The following is a 15,265-nucleotide window of genomic DNA, read 5'->3' as shown; positions in this document are numbered from 1 at the left end:
AGATTATTTTGGTGCAAAATATTTTGAAATCCACATACTTTTTTCATGATACATATTTTTATGAACTTTTTTGAAGTCTCTTTGTATTCATGGATTTTAAAATTTGTGCACCAAAATTAACTTTTAATTCCATCTTCCCATGAAATTTTTGAAGTACCCTTATGTCTGCTACCAGTTGAGTCTGTCTTAAGTACCATGTAAGTGCTATAGGACTGCAACTTCAATTTGTAGAAAGAAAACTATTTAGTGACTTGGGAGGAATTCCAAAGCCGCTAACTTCAGTTCCTAGTTGCCTGTTTTCATCTCCTGCCCCCTCTTCTTCCCTAAACTTATCACTTTAAAGGTTCCTCTGTGCAGAGGGGAGGAACTCAGGGAGCCTCTGTTTCTGGAGGCCAGGGGCCCTCTGACCTCAGGGTACATGGACACCCAAAAACCTGGGCCACAGGCATTGCTGGTTTTCCTGATCTCTGTTCCCTGATCCCCACCTGCTTCATTCCCTTCCAGTCTATCTGACCCCACCCCGGTTTTCTGTAGCAGCATGGGCTAGGGTTAAAATCCTGGATTTTGGAGCCTGACAGGCTTGAGTTCAGCTCTTGGCTCTGTCTCTCCCTATCTGACCTGGGCCTCAGCTTTCTCTCCTTTGAAATGCAGGTGGCATGAATACCTCCTAAGTTATGGCAAAGAAGAGAATATGCACTCAAGGCACCAAACACTGGCTCACAGATAGTCTGTGTTTAATAGGTACTAGACGTTTTTGGCTTTGCGCTATTCTCTCAAATCCTCCAAGTCTCATGTCTGCCGTGATTCTGTGTAGCCACAGTCAAGTACCTTTGTGGGCCTCAGTGTGTTCGAAAGAATGCCTCAGGGGCAAATGTTTGGCCTGGCAGTTAACCTGCTGCTTGGGACACCCACATCCCATATCAGTTTCTGAGTTTGAGTCCCAGCTCCACTCCTCATTCCAGCTTCCTGCTAATGGGCATCCTACCAGGCAGCAGGTAATAGCCCAAGTGGTTAGGTCCCTGCCACCTACATGCGAGATCCAGATGGAGTTCCAGGCTCCTGACTTCAGCCTGGCCCACTCCAGCTGTTGAGTATCTTTGGGGAATGAAACTGTGAACAGGAGATCTGTGTCTCTCTTTGCCTTTCAAATTAATTAAGTAAGCAAGTAAATTCCTCAGTCCACCAAAAGTAAAGGGACATTAAGTGCTGTCTGCTCTCAGGATGATAAGTTAGGAAACTCAAGAGGTGGTAGTGGTAGAGTTTATCCTGGGCATTTGGGAAGCCTGGGAGAAGACACTGGGTAGAAAAGCCAGGCAGAGGAGTCTAGGCCTCTAAAAATGCCACCTCACCAGTCTCCCCTGCAGTTTCCACAAGAACCCAGTCCCCCACCCCCAGCCCCAGTTCAAATCTGTGACTGTACCCTGTTGGGTAGGAGGATCAGTTTTGCCCCCAGTGAATGGGATTAGAGCACTGCCTGCTCTCTGTAGGAGGCAGAGGGTTCTGGTGCTCAGGCCCTCTCACCCCTCCCCATCCTTGCTCTCTACTGCTTGAACACAGAGCACAGGCTCATAAATTGTCCACAGAGGACTTCCAGAGGCTGAAGCGGGGGTGGGGAAGGGGTGACCAAAAGGAAGTCACTGCCCCGTGAGTCAGAATGTCCTGGACTTCTCCTGTTCCTAGCAATTGCTCCCTAATTAGAGAACACCATATAAGCCGCCTCACACCTCATCAGCTAGCAGAGCCCTGTGAGAGGTGCTGCTTCCCAGCATTGACCGCCTTCAGAAGTCCTCTCAGCCAGCCCCTGAGTGATTATGTCATGTCCTCCTGGGCAAGTAGTTCTTTGTGTCTAACCTGAGTCCCTCTGCTGCCATCTCAGCTCACAGGCAGCATTTCAAAGCCCCAGGCGGCTACTCATATGAAAGAGGAGAAAAGATGTAAAGTCCAAGGTGCAGACAGTTCTGTGCTGAAACTATCTACAGAGTGGCTCTGGTCACTGAGCCCAGGCCAGAGGGCGAGACTCAGAGGAGCAACCACAGGCTTCCCCGGCCTGCACATACCCTGCTGGGAGTTTTCTAGGCTTAGTCTCACACCAGCACGGCAGCTTCCCTCATTTCAGGAGGCCAGCCTCTATGTGAGACCCAGTAGGGTCCCACAAAAGAAGTCAATGGTAGCTCTGTTTTACCTCTGCCTGGTAATGACCACCCCCATCCAATTGATCCCCTTCTTGGAAGGGTTCTGGAATTTCTCTCCCTTGGGCAGAACCCTGGGTGGGCAGCAAGTGTGGTGTTTGTCCTGAGCAGGGATGGTCGCCCAGGGCTCCAACCCCAGGAGAGGAATCGCGGAAGGAAAGTGGCCAGCACTGCTTACCTTGGAGCAGTAGGAAGCCCAGGATGGCCCAGCACAGCTGCGCGGCTCTGGCGTTCCCCATGTCAGCTGGGGATGTGGCAGGCAGGCAGCCACTCAGTGGAGGCTCTGTCCATAGTGGAGAAGAGAGAGGGAGTGCTGGGGCGGGGTGGGGGTGGGGCCAGCTCTCCTGGAGCTTCCTGTCAAAGAATAGAAGGAAACAGATTGGGATTGGCTCCAGGGGCCCTGTAAGCACACAGCCCAGATGAGGATGTGAGGCTGGGCAGCGGTGGCAGCGAGAACACCCTGGGCCCCTCTGCTGTCCCCTAGGGGCTGTGTGCAATTACTAACAATGGTGACCTGCCCCCATGTCCCCTCTTCCCCTCCACCAACCACCTGGCTGTTCCCCCAAAGTGTAATGCCCATCTCACCCATGATATTTCAGCCCGGCTCTCCTGTCCCAGGATGGAGCCCGGAAGCCCGGCCCCTCAACCGCCCATGCTACGTAGAGTCTGAATTCTCCACATTCCTAGGCCTCCTCAGAGCTCCCAATGCAGGTGGGGCACCCACCATGTTTCAGGAGAGGGCTCACAAACATTATCCTTACTCTCTGTAAACAAGCAGGGGACTATAATCCAAACACCTCTCCTTCTGCCACTACCCCACTGGGCTGGGATTCTCGGGGCGCCTGGTCATTAGCACCCAGCACATATCCCACAGTGCTGTCTCCTGTAGAATGCAGGCCAGCGTTGTCACTGTTTTCAGTGTCCCTGGGACCCAACACAATGCTTGCCACAGAAAGTAGACTAGGTCCTCAGCACATATTTATTGAGCTAAATGCAATAGCTTTAAAGAAAGAGAAAAACTACCCAGAGCCCTGCCTCCTTAATACTGATGATCCCACTGTAGTGGCTTCCCCTCCTGGCTCTGTGCCTTCCAGGACATGACAATGTGCATATGCCATCCTTTATACCACTGGCATTGTTTTTCTTCCGTTCTGATTTTTTTGGCTAGACCTTCTATTTTGAAGCAATCACAAATGTACGGAAAAGTTTCAAGTATATGACAGAGGAGTTCTTTTCATTTGAGAGTAAATTGCTAGTAGGCTATCCCATCACCATGCATGGTTTAGTGTGTGTTTCGTTCAAACAGGGACATCTCCTAACAATCACAACACCACCAAAAAGACTCAGCACAACAATATTGATATGGTAATGCCATTAAGCCTCAGAGACCAGCTACGCTTTGACAGTTGTCCCAGTAATGTACTTCATAGCAAAAGGGTCCTGTCTAGAATCACTCATTGTATGTCCCTTTAACCTGTATGGAATCAGATGTTCCTGTTTTATTTAGTGGCTATTATTACCATAATTTCTTATTTTGATGCTCAAATTGTTGCCATTTTTAGCCATGGGAACCTCTTCCTGCCGGCTTCTGTGCCTTTTACTGCGGTTCCACTGCTCTTTGAGCACTGTCTGACTTTCTGGCATACAGAGATGTTCCAGGTTCATGTTGTGCCTTCCCTGCCCAGCCTGGAATCAGCTGTTTCTCCAAGGAGGCGTCATTTATTCTACTGACAAATGAGATTTACAAAGTGAGATGTGGGGCTGGCATTGCCACACAGAAGGTTAAGCTGTGGCCTATGATCGTGGCATCCCATATTAGAGTTCCATTAGCCCTAATGTTCATGTGGGAGACCTGGATGGCATTGCAGGTCCCTGGTTTGGTCTGGCCCAGCCCTGGTTGTTGCAGCCTTTTGGGCAGTGAAACAGCAGGTGGAAGACTCTCTCTCTCTCTCTCTCTCTCTGCCTGTCAAATAAATAAGTAAAGCTTGAAAAAAAAGTGAGATGGGGGGCTAGTGCAGTGGCACAGTGGATTAAGCTGCCTCTTGTATCACCTGCATCCCCTCTCAGAGTACTGATTTAAGTCCACTTCTGATCCAGCTTCCTGCTAATAGGCCTGGGAAGGCAACAGATGAGATCCCAAGTGATTGGACCCTTGCACCCTTATTGGAGACCCTGGTGGAGTTTCTGGCTCTCACCTTCAGCCTTGCCCTTAATTGGCCTTTGCAGCCATTTGGGAGGCAAACCAGTGGATGGAAGATTTTCTCTCTCTCTCTCTCTCTCTCTCTCTCTCTCTCTCTCTCTGAAATTCTGCATTTCAAGTAAATAAATAAATCTTTTTTTTAAAAAAGTGAGTGGGGCCAGCATTGTGGCATGGTGGCTGAAACTGCTGCCTGCATCGCCAGTAGCCTATGGGCTCCAGTTTGTGTCCTGACTGCCCCACTCTCTATCCAGCTCACTGCTAATGGCATGGGAAGGCAGCAGAAGATGGTCCTCCGCCAACCACGTGGGAGACCCGAAAGAAGCTCCTGGCTTCTGGCTGTTGTTACCACTTGGGGAGTTAGCCAGTAGGAGGAAGTTCTCTCTTTCTCCCCACCCCCCTTCTCTCATAATGCTTTCAAAAAAGTGAGATCAGGTGGCAGGGGTGCTCATCGGTGTGTCAGTGCAGGGGATAACTTCTCCAAGGCCCTTCTGTGACAATCTGGCTCACATCATGTTTAACATATCCATGTTTGTTTGTTTGAAGATTTATTTATTTATTTGAAAAGCAGAGTTAGAGACAGAGAGAGAAAGAGAGATCTTCCATCCACTGGTCTGCTCCCAAAGTGGCCACTGAGACTGGGTCAGACTAAAGCCAGGAGGCTTGAAATCCATCTGGGCCTCCCACATGGGTGGCAGGGGGCCCAAGCACTTTGACCATCTGCTGCTTTCCCAGGCACATTAGCAGGGAGCTGGATCGGAAATGGAGTAGCTGAGACTTGAAGTGGCACTCCTATGGGATGCTAGTGTCGCTGGCAATGGCTCAACCCACTGTAGACACTACTCTGACCCCATATCCATGTATTTGATCATTCCTCTTGGAGTAGCCAAAGTCCCATCTTGAACACCACCCCCTGCCCCACAGATACCTTCCCCATCCCACTCAGTCTCTGAGACCACACAGGGCTCTTCCCCCACCATCCTTATTCCTCTTCATTGGAGGAGTACAGTTCAGTGGCTGTTAGTATATTCAGATAGTTGTGCAACCAGCACAGCTAAAGTCAATTGTAGAACATTTTCATTATCATAAAAAGAACCCCACACCCCTTACAGACCTATGGCTTCTACAAGAAGGCTGGCAGTGGGCCATTCTTACTCCTAGTTTCCTCCAGTGATTTGGAAATTACAAACCTAGAAGGTCCCCTGTTCTCAGACCTCAACCCAGCTCTATCACTGTACCCTAATCTGGCCTGCTTGGGGTGCCCACCTGCTACTGTACTGCAGCTCCCTCTTCTGACTTGTACCTTGGCTTCCTTCCATGGTCACAGAGAGAGGGGAGGAGGGCTGCTCCTTGTCTCCCTAAAGCCAGCAAGGCCCTTCCACCCTCCCTGGGAGTCGGGAAGGAGAGGTGACCCAGAGGAAAGGGCTGAGTCAGGGGCTTCCAGCCCAGAGGAGTGATAGTACGGAGGACCCTACCATCACCTCAAGTACTTTTCATCTTTGTTTCTGGAACCTGAGTCTCAGAGTCTGGGGTTTTTGTTCTCCATGAAATAGAGACAATTTCCTTTTTATTAAAATTATCTTTTGGGGCCAGCACTGTGGTGCAGTGGCTTAAAGCCCCAGCTTAGCCCCCTTGGAGATCCAAGCAAGTGAAGTGAGCTTTCCAGAAATTCCAACTATGTTCTAAAAAAATGTTAATGCCCTCTCTGCCCCACAAGGCTGGCATCTGATTTGATCACTTGTGAAACATTTTTTATAGCTGTTACTGTTACTCTGTTAGTAAAGACACAGAAAGAAAAATGTGTTATGTATCAATGCAGTTTCAAACAAAATTATCATGTTGTCATAGCAACAAATAAATAAATAAATAAATAAAGCCCCAGCTTACAGTGCCAGCATCCCATATGGATGCCAATTCAAGACCCGGCTGCTCCACTTCCAATCCAGCGCTCTGCTATGGCCTGGGAAAGCAGTAGAAGATGGCCCAAGCCCTTGTGCCCCTGTACTCGCGTGAGAGACCCGGAGGAGGCTCCTGGCTCCTGGCTTCAGATTGGCACAGCCCTGGCCATTGCAGCCATCTGGGGAGTGAACCAGCGAATGGAAAACTTCTCTCTCTCTCTCTCTGCCTCTCCTCTCTGTGTGTAACTGTGACTTTCTAGTAAAATAAATAAATCTTAAAAAAAAAAAAAAAAACAGCAGAGGATGGCTCAAGTCCTTGGGCCCTTGCACTCATGTGGGAGACCCAGAAGAAGCTCCTGGCTCCTAGCTTTGGATGGGTTCAGCTCTGGCCGTTACGACCATTTGGGGAGTGAACCAGCGGATGGAAGACCTTTCTCTTTGTGTCTGTCTCTACCTCTCTCTGTAACTCTTTCAAATAAATTTTCAAAAACTATGTTTTATTTGTTAGAATGACAGAGAGAGATCTTCCATCTGCCAGCTCATTTCCCAAATTCCTTGAACTCAATCCTGGTCTCCCATTTCCAGGCAGGGAATCAAGTACTTGAGCCATTATCTATAGTCGTCCAGGGTGTGCATTAGCAGGAAGTTGGATCAGAAGTGGAACTGGGACTTGAATCAGGCACTCTGACATCAGATGTGTGTGTCCCAAGCAGTGTCCTAATCACCACCCCATACACCTGCCCCAAGGGCAGATTCTTGATCATCATAGCTCCCTAAGCCCACCCATGACCACTGAATCCTGATAGAGACAGAGGGAGTGAGGAGGTGAAGACTCTGGTTGGCTCAGAAGTGTCATCCTACAGGTGAAGGGTGCTCTGCTTGCTATAAGCCTCCAGGATTTAGGACAGGATGTGTGTGTTTGGGGTGGAGGGGGCACCTTCTTCCATGTTCCATTTCTATTCAGTAAACTTCTGTTCAGCACTTCCTGTTATAAAACCAGGCACTGTGATAAGACTCTAGGACACAGCAAAGAATGAGACATAGTTCCTGGACAAATGAGCCCCCACACACCTGAAACCTAAAACAGAGGTGAGATGCCAGATGTTCGGAGCAGGTGAGAAACATATGGCTGTAGGGTTTAAGGAGAAGAAAGTAAGCTGCTCAAATATAGAGGGCTGAAGAATACACTCCTCCAGGGGCAACAGTTAAACTAAGCCCTGCCAAGGATGAAGCCATGGGAATGGGGAAGTGGCAAAGTGATGGAAAAGGATGAGGCCACAGCCTGGTCCCAAAAGTTCCACCCCTTCGTCCTCTCTGAAGCCCTGGAGAAGGGAGGCCCAGGATTGGCGAGAGAGGGAAACAGATGAGGTAGTATCAAACAGATCAGACATTAGGGCTTTTGGGAGCCAGTATTGTGGTGCAGCAGGTTAAGCCACTGCCTGCAACATCAGTATCCCCTATGGGCACCAGTTTTGTGTCCTCACTGCTCCATATCTGATCCAGCTCTCTGCTAATGGGCCTGGAGAAGCAGTGGAAGATGGCCCAAGTGCTTGGGCTCCTGCTACCCACAGAGAGGACCAGGATGGAGTTTCAGGCTCCTTACTTGGGCCTGGCACAGCCCTGGCTGTTTTGGCCGTTTGGGGAGTGAACCAGCAGATGTAAGATTCTCTGTGTGTGTGTGTGTGTCTCCCTCTCTCTGTCTTTGCCTCTCTCTCTGTAACTCTGTCTTTCCAATAAAAGATAGATCTTTTTTAAAAAATGGGGGATCTTGGCCAGTGCCGGGGCTCAATAGGCTAATCCTCCGCCTGCAGCTGCGGCCGGCTGAGGCGGCCATTGGAGGGTGAACCAACGGCAAAGGAAGACCTTTCTCTCTCTCTCTCACTGTCCACTCTGCCTGTCAAAAAAAAAGGGGGGGGGGTGGATCTGGACTCAGGGGCGGAGTCCCTAGAGCTCGTGCCTATGATAGCAGCACGTGAATCCTGAGGAGGCAAAAGGCAAACAGCCGTGGCTAAAGGCCTGGACTTGAGGCACAGTCCGGATCCACCATGGTTGAGGTCTAAGCACTCTGAGGTGGGAGGCACAGTTATCAGAGCCTTCATTCATGTTGGGAGGGATAATCTAGGGCTTCAGAGCCAGCCAGCAATAGTCAGCAGTCCAGGGTCCTGGACTCCAGTGAGCTTGGAGGTCCCTATGGGTTCCCTGAATGTCAGGGTAGGGGGCCACCCAGCTGATAGACAAGGAAGCAAAAGGCTACATCTTGATTCATCTTGGATCAAGCCAGTGGATGAGGGCTGTCCCAGACCACGATGCACAGCAAGGGACAAAATGAGAGGTGGCTGGTCCCATGGAGTTAGCTTGGACCAAAAATTATCTGTAAAAACTGTCTCTAGGGGGAAGAGACTAGTGGGTACTTTCTGTAACCTGGACACACTCAAATGAATTTACATTCAGATAAATGTAGAGATACAGAATCCATGTTTGTAAAAATCAAAGGGGGGCCACCATTTGGCTTAGCGGTTGAAACATCCCTGTCCCACATTAGTGTACCTGGATTTGATGGTCAGTTCTGCTCCTGACTCTAGTTTCCTAATTCAGACCCTGGGCAGCAGTGGTGATGGCTCTGTAATTCTACCTTCCCCCTCCCTGCCGTGTAGAAAACCTAGATTGAGTTCTAGGCTCCTGGCTTCTGCCTGGTCTAGTCTCTGTCATTGTGGGCATTTGGGGAGTGATCTAGTAGATGGGAGTACTATAATCTCTGTCTCTCTGGTTCTCAAATAAACAAACAAAAATTTAAACAATTTTTAAAAATCAAAGGGAGAAAACATCCACAGGGGAGTGTGCCTTGGTTGGGGTTAAGGAGCGATCAGTTCTTTTTTTTTTTTTTCTTCTTTTTTCTTACAGGTAGAGTGGACAGTGAGAGAGACAGAGAGAAAGGTCTTCCTTCCATTGGTTCACCCCTCAATGGCCGCTACGGCTGGCGCACCGCACCGATCCGAAGCCAGGAGGCAGGTGCTTCTCCTGGTCTCCCACGTGGGTGCAGGGCCCAAGGATGTGGACCATCCTTCACTGCCTTCCCAGGCCAAACCAGAGAGCTGGACTGGAAGAGGGACAACCGGGACAGAATCCGACGCCCCAACTGGGACTAGAATCTAGGGTGCCGGCGCCGCAGGCAGAAGATTAGCCTAGTGAGCCACAGTGTCAGCCAACGGATCAGTTCTATGAGGCAGTTAGCCCCCAGGCTAAGGAGGTCAGGGTGGGGAGTAGAGGCTTCAACTTTTCTTTTTAATTTTGTAGTTTTTAACATTTTGTAAAAGTTTATGTATTTTGGCTGGTGCCGCAGCTCAATAGGCTAATTCTCCGCCTAGCGGCGCCGGCACACCAGGTTCTAGTCCTGGTCGGGGCGCCAGATTCTGTCCCAGTTGCCCCTCTTCCAGGCCAGCTCTCTGCTATGTCCCGGGAGTGCAGTGGAGAATGGCCCAAGTGCTTGGGCCCTGTACCCGCATGGGAGACCAGGAGGAAGCACCTGGCTCCTGGCTTGGGATCAGCGCGGTGTGCCAGCCGCAGGGCGCAGTCTGCTGTGGCCATTGGGGGGTGAACCAACAGAAAAAGAAAGACCTTTCTCTCTGTCTCTCTCTCTGACTATCCACTCTGCCTGTCAAAAAAAAAGTTTATTTACTTTAAAATATTTATTTAGTTATTTGAAAAGCAGAATGACAGAGAAAGGAAGAGAGGGAAAGACTTTTCCATCTGCTGCTTCATTCTCCAAATGTCTACAGTTGCTGTGCTGGGCCAGCCAGCCAGAAATCAAAAGCCAGGAATTCCATCCTGGTCTCCCACGTGGGTGGCAAGGGCCTAAGCACTTGAGCCATCGCCTGCTGCCTCCCAGGAGTCTTAGCAGAAATGCTGGATCAGCAGAAGTGGGGCTCGAACCCAGGCTCTATGGTATGGGATGTGGGTGACTCAAGCAGCAGCCTAACCCACTGCACCGCAACACCTGTCCCTAGTTCTCTCTCTCTCTTTTTTTTAAAAGATTTATTTATTTATTTATTTATTTGAGAGGCAGTTATAGATAGAGAAGCAGAGACAGAGAGAGGGGTCTTCCATCCCCAAGTGGCTTTAATGGCCAAAGCTGGGCCAATCCAAAGCCAAGAGCCAGGAGCTTCTTCTGGGTCTCCCACGTAGGTGCAGGGGTTCAAGCACTTGGGCCATCTTCTGCTGCTTTCTCAGGCCATTAGCAGGGAGCTGGATAAGAAATGGAGCAGCTGGGACTTGAACTGGTGTCCATGTGGGACACCGGCACTGCAGGCAGAGGCTTAACGTACTACACCACAGCACTGGCCCCAACATTTACATTTTAAAAGTAAATGTTGTTTGCCAGCACCATGACTTAACAGGGTTCTAGTCCTAGTTGGAGCACCAAATTCTGTCCCGGTTGCCCCCTTCCAGGCCAGCTCTATGCTATGGCCTGGGAAGGCAGTGGAGGATGGCCCAAGTGCTTGGGCCCTGCACCCACTTGGGAGACCAGGACAAGCACCTGGCTCCTGGCTTGGGATCAGCACGATGCGCTGGCCACAGCGGCCATTGGAGGGTGAACCAATGGTAAAAAGGAAGACCTTTCTCTCTGTCTCTCTCTCTCACTATCCACTCTGCCTGTAAAAAAAAAAAAAAAAGTAAATGTTGCAAACTAATAAGAGATAGTCAGAGGCCGGCGCCGTGGCTGAACAGGCTAATCCTGCACCTAGCGGCGCCGGCACACCGGGTTCTAGTCCTGATCGGGGCGCCAGATTGCCCCTCTTCCAGGCCAGCTCTCTGCTATGTCCCGGGAGTGCAGTGCCCTGCACCCCATGGGAGACCAGGAGAAGCACCTGGCTCCTGCCTTCGGATCAGCGCGGTGCACCAGCCGCAGCGTGCTGGCCGCAGCGGCCATTGGAGGGTGGACCAACGGTAAAGGAAGACCTTTCTCTCTGTCTCTCTCACTGTCCACTCTGCCTGTCAAAAAAAAAAAAAAAAGAGAGAGAGAGAGAGATTTATTAATATGTACACAGTTTATTCTAAAGAGGGTCTATTATCATCTACAATTTCCAGTGAGCTTCAGAGTGCATTTAAAAAGAAAAGAACAAAGGACAGTAACTTCAGGAAGTCAGCCGAGTGAGATGAGATCAGCATGTTCTGGTGGGGTATGTGTGTGGAGGGGTGCAGGCAGGTGGCTGGCTGGGATCTGTAGTGGGGTGGGGGTGGGGGTGGGTGGACAGGCACACCCAGGCTCCTGAAGCTGGCAGGGAGCATGAAGGGTGCCAAGGAGGACGATGCAGCTACTATCAGAGTTAAGGACTGGCCAGGCAGGGTAGCCCCGATGTTCCCGGAAGTGGAAGCGCGGGAAAGTGCAGTGAGGGTGTGTGCGGAGGGTGTGTGCCCCGGGAGGCCCGCAGACGTGGCAGCTCCGGGTAGGGGCTGAGCTTGTGCAGCCAGCCCCTCTTTGCCCTGCCTGCTGGCTACCAGTCCCCAGGGAGCCCCACGCCGTCCGGACAATGTACCAGGTAGACTCTGCTCCCCCTTCCTGCCAGGCTGGTCCGACTCCCTGCAGGGGCCCCCACCCCCACCCCGCCCTCCGCAGCATCAGCTTCCCTTTCCCTTGTACATCCGGAGCTGCTTCCGTGCCCCTGCCCTGGCAGCTCTGCTCGGGGGTTCCAGAGAGCCTCAGACTGGCAAAGGGGAGGGAACAGGATCTCCTGTCACAGAGAGAACTGTGTGGGAGATGGGACAGGGTTGACAGAGTGACCGAGGGATTAAAGGAAGTGGTTTGCCCTGGGCAACATTTCTTGCCTCCTACCCATGAGAAGGACCAGGCTGAGGGCTCAGGGTCAGTGGGAGGGTGGTCCCGCTGGGGAGGGAGTAGGTGAGGGAGAAAAAGTTTCTGGAAACTCTGATGACCTCACCAGTGCTGGGATTCATAGTTATGAGGTTTGCTAACTTTACTGCGACCCTCCATCTTTTTCAAAGATTTATTTATTTTTTTGCAAGCCAGAGTTACACAGAGAGGAGAGGCAGACAGAGAGAGAGAGAGAGATAGAGAGAGAGAGGTTTTCCATCTGATGGTTCACTCCCCAGATGGCTGCAACGGCTGGCGCTGCACTGATCCGAAGCCAGGAGCCAGGAGCTTCTTCTGGGTCTCCCATGTGGGTGCAGGGGCCCAAGGACTTGGGCCATCTTGTACTGCTTTCCCAGGCCATAGCAGATAGCTGGATTGGAAGAGGAGCAGCCAGGACTAGAACCGGCACCCATATGGGATGCCGGCGCTTCAGGCCAGGGCGTTAACCTGCTGCGCCACAGCACAGGCCCCACTCAGTACTTTGAAGGAGGGGTCAGACCCCCAGCTTTTGGTAGAAGGACTCTGGGACCATGGCAGAGGTAGCCTGGTTTGAGCCTTGCCCCTACTTCCAGGCCTCCAAAAACTGATCCTGAGACCTAAGGGCACAGGGTGTAGTTATGGGATTAAGCATCCCCTGCCATCTCACCCCATGCCTCTGGGGTTCACATTCCCTCTTCCCTATCCCCCTCCCTGTGAGTCAGGAGTAAGGGGAGCGAGCCCCAGCTCGCTGGGCAGTGACTTCCTTTTTCCAGGAGTTTATTTATTTATTTATTTTATTTATTTTTTTTTTTTGACAGACAGAGTGGACAGTGAGAGAGAGACAGAGAGAAAGGTCTTCCTTTTTGCCGTTGGTTCACCCTCCAATGGCCGCCGCGGTAGCACGCTGCGGCCGGCGCACCGCGCTTTTCCGATGGCAGGAGCCAGGTGCTTCTCCTGGTCTCCCATGGGGTGCAGGGCCCAAGCACTTGGGCCATCCTCCACTGCACTCCCTGGCCACAGCACAGAGCTGGCCTGGAAGAGGGGCAACCGGGACAGGATCGGTGCCCCGACCGGGACTAGAACTCGGTGTGCCGGCGCCGCAAGGCGGAGGATTAGCCTAGTGAGCCGCGGCGCCGGCCTCCTTTTTCCAGGAGTTTAAAAAGCAGCTGTTCAAGGCTACTGCCTAGGACAGGGTACACAGCCCTGACCCAGGACACAGGAGCTGTCGAGGAACTTTGCTAGAGACCAGGGAGGAAGAGGCGGTGGGAGGCAACGTGGGGGCCAAACTCTTTAGGCCAGACCCTAATGATCCTCCTCTTTTTGTCCCTTTCTGAATGACTTTGTCCTCTCTCTCTCAACTGTTTCTCTCTGTCTTTATCTCTCTCTTTTCTTTCCCATTTCCTCTTTGTATCTTTCTCCATATCCATTCTGTTTTTCTTTTGTTTTCTTGGTTGTGTTTGTGTGCATGTGGGCCTGTTTCTTGTTCCCTCTGCCTCTGTGTCTTTTATGTCTGTGTGTCTTTGTCCCCCTCCCCCCATCTTCTCTTGAGTCTCTCTCTCTCTTCTCAGTTCCCTTTGTGTATCCATCTGTCTCTACTTTTGTCTTTTTCTGTGTGTAAACATCTATGTCACCCTCTGTCTCTGCCACTCCCTTCCCAGGCTGGCCACAACCCCCAGCCTTCTCCATCTGTGAACGGCTCATCTGGGCAAGGGCCCCAGAGGCAGCTCCCCGAAGTGCTGGGTGGGGCCTGGGAAGCACCTCCAGGGGGCGGGCTGCCCCAGATCACGATCATCGTTGCTGTTTTTGTCCTGCTGGCCATCTGCATCGTGGTGGCAGTCCATGTGGGGCCAAGGCTGCACCAGGGCCATGCCACTTTCCCCACAGAGCCTCCAGTGCCAAAGCCGGAAGATGGCGTCTATCTCATCCGCTGGCGAGTACTGGGCTCCCAGGACAGTCACCAAGAGGCCCAGAAAAGAGCTGCTGTCCCCAGCTCCTGCCCTGCACCAAATGGACCAAGGCCCAGCTTTGAAGAAGTTACGTATCTGTAGGAGGAAGCCTTCGGGTATTCGGTCTGACCTGGCTCAGAAGGAGAAACTGGACAGAGAATTAGAGCAAAAGAAAATTGTAGCCTGAGCACCTGAGCTTTGAAGGGCACACAGGACTCCATTGCTAGGAGTCTGAGCAGCTCGGAAGAAAGCCCCCGCTTGGACAGGGGAAATCCAAGAAGCCTGAGGCTCGGCCCTGAAGCCTGCGGTGATATCTCTTCCAGTGCCCAAGTTACTTCTCCTCTTCTAGGACCACTGGACTCCTGAACCCTCTTATTCAATCCCAGTACCCTCCTTGGACCCCTAGTCTCCTTCTCTTTTGGTGTAGAGTGAAGACCTTTGGAAGATTCCACCACCTGCCGCAGCCCCAGGAAGGAAGGTCAGAGACCCTGGCTCCATGGCCCCCAGCCCTACAAAAGCCAGTCTGGCAAAGAACTCGTGATCTGCCTTCTCTGAGACCCCCTGGGACTGCAGGAAGGAAGAGACATCTGCTGCCCGCCACCCGCTGGTGGGCAGCCCTTGGGCTGTTGGCGCTCAGGCCCGGTCAACAACCTTCAGAGCCCTTGTAAGCTCCAAGCACCATTCATAGTTCAAATACTGGCTTTGACCCCTGCAGACTCTGTCCTGCCTTCCCAGGATGTGATGGGGGTGGGGAATTCGGGGCCTCTTGTAACCTCCCACATTTGATGTACAGGCTCATTGGAACAAACCTAGACTTTACCACAGGACATGTCCCAGATCCGAACTTTCTAGCCAGTGGGAAAACAGGAAAGGAAGAGGAGTTTCATGGAAGTTGTTTGGGGAAGGAAGGAGTGGGGCGTGAGCAGAGTCAGCAGTGGTTTCAGGAAGGCTGAGCAGGGCCTCCCAATGGCTTTCGGCATGGGCGCCTTTCTTTGGCGTCTCTGAACTTCGCTCCAGTGTGGTCAAGAACACACAGTCGTTCGTGGAAGGCCCTCTGGTACTTAGCTCTGGGAACTCCTGAGGACAGCAAATCAACATGGGAACCTGGCTTTGGTGAGATCCCCACATAGAGAGGCAGGAAACTAACAGAGTAGAGAGGAACAGAGGTGGGGATTGCAGTCTGTGCA

At 51.5% G+C, this 15,265-nt stretch overlaps 2 protein-coding genes across 5 annotated transcripts in view; one reads left to right on the top strand and one right to left on the bottom strand.

Annotated features, from left to right (window-relative positions):
- Positions 1-15,265, bottom strand: part of LOC133757999 (stimulator of interferon genes protein-like) — a 32,989-nt gene that overhangs the window by 9,229 nt on the left and 8,495 nt on the right. For all 4 annotated transcript variants that reach the window (XM_062189037.1, XM_062189038.1, XM_062189039.1 and 1 more), the window contains exon 2: positions 2,368-2,543. In XM_062189037.1, the coding sequence (XP_062045021.1) occupies positions 2,368-2,543 (176 nt within the window). The remainder of the gene's footprint in view (positions 1-2,367; positions 2,544-15,265) is intronic.
- SMIM33 (small integral membrane protein 33) lies at positions 12,684-14,881 on the top strand. The gene is made up of 2 exons (XM_062189387.1): positions 12,684-12,692; positions 13,701-14,881. The coding sequence occupies exons 1-2, from the start codon at positions 12,684-12,686 to the stop codon at positions 14,178-14,180; spliced, it is 489 nt and encodes a 162-aa protein (XP_062045371.1). The 3' UTR covers positions 14,181-14,881.

Source organism: Lepus europaeus, chromosome 4 (assembly GCF_033115175.1).
Source record: "Lepus europaeus isolate LE1 chromosome 4, mLepTim1.pri, whole genome shotgun sequence".
NCBI classification, from domain to species: Eukaryota; Metazoa; Chordata; class Mammalia; order Lagomorpha; family Leporidae; genus Lepus; species Lepus europaeus.
The sequence above is the reverse complement of the archived record's forward strand: the minus strand, read 5'-3'. Positions and strand labels throughout refer to the sequence as shown.